We start from the raw sequence: 7459 nt of genomic DNA on the forward strand, positions 1-7459 counted from the left end.
TGTAGTGAATATACTTGATGTGCATGTGCATGCCGGATAGACTTGGCAAAGATTCTGGTTGCTGAAGTGAGGATTTGTATTGGGGAATATTGGAAATTACAGTTAATAGAGTATTCTGGTTAGTAAAATGCCAGTTAACACAGCTTTTACTGAATTATAATAATTCTGTTCTTCATAAATATTATGATCTTAACATTGGTTTCACTTTCATTCCTCTAAAAAATTATTCAGGAATCACAGACCTATAGCTACACAAGATTACTGAACACTGGATGGAGATCTAGGCAACATTATTGAAGTAACATGTGTACACCAGGTCCTGATTAATAGGCTCTTTACAGGGCGTTCTTTTACCTGCTGTTCACTGAGATCCAGTTTGCCTGGAACTGATAAAAACTGTCCCAGTAGAGTCATCATAGGGTTACTTGTATCTGTAAGGAATATGTTTATTTTAAGTTCATAGGACTGCTCGCAAGGAGGAAAGTTAGACACCTATGTAAATATTGTAAGACAGTGATACCCATGTCACCTGGCCCTGAGAACCAGATGAGTGTTATGCAGCTGGCCCACAGACCTGATCTGGCATACAGGGCCAGTTTGACAGCCCGATTCACCCCACAAGACTTCTCAAAGATCTGGAAGTTTGGCAGTGGGAGAACTAGGGCATCATTAATTGCCTGAAGCCATGACAATTAGCACTGCTGCTGCTCATCCCTGCCACCAAATTTCCAGACCCGCAGAGGCTGACACAGTTCTCCCACTAGATTTGGGTCGTGGGCTGTATCTTGGTCCACCCCTGTTTTAGGAAGTGGGCCTAACTCTGTGAAAACAGGTGGGTTGTTTAGCATCTTTAAGACCCTCTTTTATTAAATAAGTACACCTTTCCTGAGTGTTCTTATACTTCATTTCCATCTCTCTGTTCTAGATCAGCCTGGAAAACAAATTTATGCTTCCCACACATTAAATATAGTGAATGAAAATCTGTGAACTCTCCCCAGCATTCTTCTTTAAATAGTAGCAAAAGGGTACATTTTGGAATTGCTAAACAACTACATATAGCCATGAAAAGCCATCAGTAATTTGTCAACAAATTTGAGTAAAGAAGTATTTTTTCTTTAACACTAAATATATCAAAATGCAAATTTAAAAAGCGGTAATATTGATTTATAAATAATTTAACCGAGAAAAATCTTAATTACATTTACTTTGAGTTCTTATTTCATAACATTTCAAAGTCAGGAGAGACCACCTGGAATCAAAGAAGAAACATAAGAATATTGGACTGGCAAGGGTCATTGAGTACAGTGTCTGCAATCACAGACAACCACAAAACAGACATTAAATACAGAAATGTGCAGTAGGACATGTGCTTCAGCCCCTCCCACATACCACAAGCCATAAAGCTTCCTCTAGCACTGAAGGTGCAGACAGAAGTTATATTTGTCACATGATCATCCCCTTGAAAGTGCTCTACAGCCATGCCCTCACAGAAGTGCACAGCTGCAGAGCACTTTTAAAGTCCACAACTGCAACAAATTAACCCTCATTATATGAGGGTTCAGATGAAGGTGCTCCAAAGTAGAGTGCCTTCACTAACTTCCACCTGCTTGGGCAGCTGGATAGATACAGGCCATCCCTGCCCCTGGTGCTGTCTGCATGATCAGAGTGGGGAGGGGAGAGAGATGGGGCTGGGGTTTGCCCGGCCTGTGCTCGGGGGTGGGGGTGGATTAGAGCCCCCCCCACATCAGGGGGGCTACAATCCACTCACCCCCACTCCAGCACTGCCTGGGCAAGCCTCAGCCCAAGCTCCTTTCTCTCCCTTCCCCCCCTCCCCCCGACATTGTGCAGACAGCACCAGAGCTGAGATGTGGGGGAGGGGGCGGGGCTAGGGGAGAGATACTGCAGACACAGCTCTTTGGTTGGACTGGCTCCAAAGTGGAGCTTGATCCCCCACCCTCCTGACCCAACAGCGAATGTCTGTTGGGTTGGGAGAGTCAGTGTAACTCATGGAACTTTCTGTGAAGCACTGTAAGTTAGATCAGGGAGTTGCACATCTGTCGGTGCCCTCAGTAACAAACTAGGATCTTTAGTTCACAAAACTAATGAGGTCACAAACTATAATGTGTCACAGAAAAAGAGCAGGAGAGAACAATGGCATCACCAGTGCCTTAGGTTCCTACATAACCAGAGAATTTATTAGGTAAAATATATCCAACTCTTTTTAGAAAATATTTAGCCTAGGAAAAAACAAGGAAAGCATGGAGGAAATCAAAGACAGAGTGAGTTTCTCTACATAGCTCCCGGTCCCACAATGCACTTAACCACAGATTTTACTTTGAGTGCAGGAGTAAAACTATTATATTAAATTCATATTAGACAGTATGAAAAATAAAACAGGCTCTATGGAGCTGACAAGATGAATCTTGCCACATCAAATTAATTTGCTAAATTCTTTAAGATGCTGGACATTGGATGGAAGCTCAAAAGAAAGCCCTTGGCAACTTTTGCAGCTTGCCATAAGGGACTTTTCTGGATTTAATTTTGGGGTTTTTTGGATCTGGGCCCCCCCATCATCCACTGTTGCAAGCTATGAAGAGAAGCAAAACTAAACATAATCTGGCCAAATGGGAGCTAAAAATAGGCAGCAGCTCTGGACACACTCCCACACCAGCATATTCTTCTTTGCAAAGGCAGTCAAAAGTGGATTTTTAATGTGTAGTAATTTTAATGGTAAGAAACTTGGAAAGCTGTGCTACTAGAAGAAAGAAATACTTAAATTGTTACAATTAAACTACATATTTATAGTGCATTGCTGCTATATATGAACATATACCTTACCACTGAAAACTTTAATACCTAAGCCAATGGCTTTCAAAGTTTATTGGCTCAGATATCATTTTCCTCAAGAAAACTGCTGTGCAGCAAAGTAATGCAACATCAAGCTCATTTAATGCCACTGTTACAGATTCCAGAGTTTTGGAACCCTGGAGCTAAACTACAACCTGCCTTTCCAGCTGCTTTTGATTTTTGAAGAAAGAGTGACATTTAGTGGTGAGCTAGGGTAAATGCAAATGGATGAAGGGTGTGTACAACTTAGAGCAGTGGTTCTTAAGGTTTTAAGCATAAGACACCCCTCATTTGACTCAACGTACTCCTCAGAAAATGCCAGCTCTTCACTTTCCCTCATTTTTTTGGAGTATGGAAAAATAATTGTGTTGCAAAGAACTCAGACTACAACAGGTCATTTTTTTTTTTTTTTTAACACTGTGGATTTTTATTTGAAATCATTGGGCACATCCAGACAAATGCGCACATGCAAGGTTATGCTTTTCCTGTGGGACAAATAGCAGCGGCACATATCTGTACCACTGCTATTTGTCTCTGGGCACACCCCTACACATGCACTCTAGTGTATGGCAAAGTGACCCAGGTGGAGTAGGGGAGACTGGGGCCAGCAATGGAAGAGGGGGGCTAACAGGGCTTAGCTCCTACAAATGCGGGGCGGCAGTAGGGCCGCAAGGCAGCCTGGCTGTGGGCTTCTAGTGGCTGCAGCAGGGGTGAGGAGGGAGTGGGAGTGGGGCTGGTGTTGGCGCTGCCCAGCCAGGGCAGGATAGCGTGGGGCAGGATGCGGGATGGAGCCGCAAATGGCTCATCCGGAGGGCCACACAGATCCAGGGGCACATGCCCCCCATGCCTCCCAGGGTGTGCACAGCAGTGGGAGTCACCACCCCCTCCCTGTACTGGGCATCCCCTGGACAACCTGCTTATGGCTCCAACCTGCCCCCCATGGGGGGGGGGGGGCCTCAACCCTCCAAATATTTTTTTTCTCCCTCTGCCTATGGCCAGCACTTGTACTAGCCCCAGCAGCCTTACCTGTGGGATTAGGGGCCTCCTGGGGCAGCAGTGGTACTGAGCTGGCTGCTCAGAGCCTGGGCAGCAGCCAGGACATGGCTCTGGCTAGCCAGGCTCCCTTTCTGGCAGTGCACACTGTTGCCACATGCGCCACACCACTTTTTTCAGCTGTGGTTTTTAACACCAGGATCTCCTGGTGTCAAAACCCCCCATTGTTCTGCAAATTAGCAGAATGGTGAATGGAAATACGTGTGCCATGTGTGCTTTGCAGTGTCTCAAACTGCTTTGAGGCTCCATAAACTGCATGTGTGCGCTCATCAGGACACACCCATCAGGATAGCTTATGAATTATATCTGCATACCTAGCACTGCTGACATTGTATAGCATCCCATGGCATTCCAGGGTGCTGCATCACCCTGGTTGAGAATCACTGGCTTAGAGCAACCCTGTTTTTTATGGAAAGAAGTCAGCATATTAATAGGCTATAAAGTATTCACTTAATTCAGCACATTTATTGTACTCTTCTTTGGTGTTTAATAAATCATTTACCACTTCTGTTGGCACAATAAAATAATACAAAATACAGGTGCCTGAGATTTTCTTGGCTGATACCAATTGCCGATGATTAACCAACCATATCGGCCAATGCTGATCCAATAACTGACATTTAGTAATAGTGCCAGGCATTTTAAACTACTGATATAAATAAACCTTTTTTGTTTATTTTGCATTTACACATGCACGTCTTCTGCCTGCTCTCGCCCTTGATGAGGAAGGCAGTGACCACCTTATTCCCACATACTACCCCCTTGCCAACAGTTCCTACCTGCAGCTTTGCTCCCTGACATCCCTGGGTAGGTGGGGCAGACCCTTGTGAGGACAGTGGTGCCAGAAGTGTTTGGAGGGCCAGAGCATGCCACTGCCTTAGCGCTGGCAGGCCCCACACAGCTAAGCTCCTGTGGCCACCAGGGAGAAGCCACTTTTGCAAAGGCACCAAGTGCCTGGCAGAGCAGACTGTCTCTTACACAGCGCCTTACTTTACCCATACACAGCCTAATGTCTCTCTGGCAACCCTAGTGCTCAGGTCCCTGCTGTGGGCACAGTGTTGCCATGGCAGCAGCAGCAGGAACCGGTAATGGTCCCTTTGTTGCTGAGTGCAGCACCCTGTGGCCATTCCCCAGCATCCTCTCCCAATCCTGCTGCTCTATGGGACCTGTAGCCTGCTGTGGGCTTGGGCCAGCGGTGATGACTTTGAAACTCATCCTAAGCTTGGGCCTACTTACAAAAGTTAAAATAAAGAATAATAATGCTAACTGCATATTGCAAGAAGATGCGAGTTTGTGGCTAGGCCACCTGAGAAGTATCTCTTCCAACTTATCTTGCTATATTCACGATGATTTTAGGCAGACTCTTAGTTGTCTGGTGTGTAACCATATGACACGTCTATCCTTGATTAATTAGTATAGTAAATATTTCTTTTGTGACTAACTCGTGTTTATGTGCAGGAAGAGACATTCTCCATATGCAATAGACGCCTCCTCCTGATTCAGTATGTTTCTCCTGGCTGTTAATGTTTCTTGATATGTTCCAAACTGGATAACCTCTTGTTACTGTAGAAGGTAACTCATTCAAATTAGAAATTTCTGATAACCAGTAATGAGCAGGTTTTTCCTGTCAATTACTTCTTGGGACTCTCTCTTGATTTACACAACTAAAAGAATGCTTAGAAGATGCTAAACTGAGGGTATAAAAAGGCAGTAAAACAGTGTGCACTTCAAGAATGAGAAATTTCTCTGACACCAGTTCCTGATGCACCCGACTTACTCAAGAAGCTGAAGAGAAACAGACCGCCTCTTTGTCGCCTGTTTGGTGAAAAATCATCACCTTATAGCTAATTACTGGATTTGATTTGGTTTGGGCTCACTTGACTTGATTTTAAATACTTGTAGTAAATAAAGCCTTTCTGTCACTCATCGAACAAGGTATCATGTCAATCCCTGGGCTAGTCCGGAACCCTAGGTTTTTATTTGCTAACAGTGGTGGAGTGCAGGGACTGGACTATGCTTGCCAGGGTGCTCCTGGCACATGGCTGATAATGTCATTTTTCCTTTTACAGGTGCTGATCCAATAGCCAACTGATATACCCTAGTAAAAAAGTATCATTGTCAGTAGCTACATTAGTTTTGGCTCATCTCAGCACTATTGCTGAGAAACACAATCTTATGGAAATGCACATTAATAGTCTGTGATACAATATCTGATGTGTCAGAGATAAATTTAAATTTCTTTGTACCTGACTGAAGATAATTATGTTGGTCTTGATAGTGGGGAGCCAGATGAACTGTTTTTAGGTCTCTTGTGCCAGAACTGTTTATACAAAGTATCTGAGTACTTCCTTTCACTTGGCAGATCACCTGAAATATATAACTATCAATTAACTTACCTCTAAAAGTAGGGTGCTCAACATCTGGTTGGCAAGCCAAACGCAGCTGTTGAACCATAGTATCCAGCCCATGGGCTCCTCACAGGTCAGGAAGGTTGGTGGTAGGGGAGCAGTGGCACTTAATACTGCCACCCTTCCCCGCTGCCAAATTCCCAAGTTCCACACTGGGGCTGGACCCACAAGGCCAGACTGGAGCTGGGCAATGCCTCAGTCCTTCTGCATGGCTGGGTTAGAGCCAGGCCACACCCACTTCTCTCTGTAAGGCTGGGCCATGCCCTCTTCCCCCTGCACGGCTGGATAGAAGCCAGATCATACCCTCTCTCTGCACTGTGAAGCCAGGTTGGGGCCAGACTAAGCCCCTTCTACTGTACAGCTGGATCAGGGCCAGGTTGTTCCCTGTGCCCTCTGCAGAGCTTGATGGGGCCCCATCATGCCCACCCCAGGGGTCAGATTGGGACTACTAGCCTATTCGGCTCACCATCCAAAAAGGTTGAGCACCACTGCTCTAAGGGACAGTATTTCTAAGCGTCCAGATATAAAGGTTTCCATATGAGTAACATTCCATTTTATAAAAACTGCCTGATCACAGAATGCCTAATTTCTCAAAGACACCTGGATTATTACATATTAGACTGTTTGCTTTACTTTCTTTATTTTCAGTTTATTTTTAAAAACAGTTATTGAGCAGCTATGCTGTTGCTTCTCCTCACATGTAGAAAGTATTCCAAAGTTTCTAGGGGTGTAGGTTGTAGCCATGTTGGTCTAAGGACATAGGCAGACAAGGTTCTTTTGGTGAATCTGATATCTTTTATTAGAGCAAATGGCCTCACAGTATGCCAACCTTTTTATGAACCACCTGGAAGAAGAATTCCTCAAGGACTGCACCATTAAATTCTTGCTATACTTAAGATATATCAATGACATCTTCACCATTTGGACTGAAAACCTGCAGTCTCTGATTGAGTTCCATCAGAAATTCAACAACCATCAGCCCTCCATCTAACTCTCTTTTGAATACTCCAGCACCAACATCTCCTTTCTAGATATGATGATCAGTATCCAGAATGGTAAGATACAGACCACAACATACAAGCAACCCACAGACCAACATACATATCTGCACGGAACCAGCAATCACCCTAAACACACCAAGAAAGCTGTGA

The 7459-nt window shown here is 44.5% G+C and overlaps 1 protein-coding gene across 1 annotated transcript in view; it reads right to left on the reverse strand.

Moving 5' to 3' along the window:
• Nucleotides 1–7459, reverse strand: part of TESMIN (testis expressed metallothionein like protein) — a 49171-nt gene that overhangs the window by 27985 nt on the left and 13727 nt on the right. Inside the window, exons 5-6 of the mRNA XM_019519845.1 lie at nucleotides 6147–6267; nucleotides 355–431 (exon numbers count right to left, since the gene is read on the reverse strand). Coding sequence (XP_019375390.1) covers nucleotides 355–431; nucleotides 6147–6267 — 198 coding nt within the window. The remainder of the gene's footprint in view (nucleotides 1–354; nucleotides 432–6146; nucleotides 6268–7459) is intronic.

Source organism: Gavialis gangeticus, unplaced genomic scaffold (genome assembly GCF_001723915.1).
Source record: "Gavialis gangeticus isolate Ggan-Ray unplaced genomic scaffold, GavGan_comp1, whole genome shotgun sequence".
NCBI lineage: Eukaryota > Metazoa > Chordata > Crocodylia > Gavialidae > Gavialis > Gavialis gangeticus.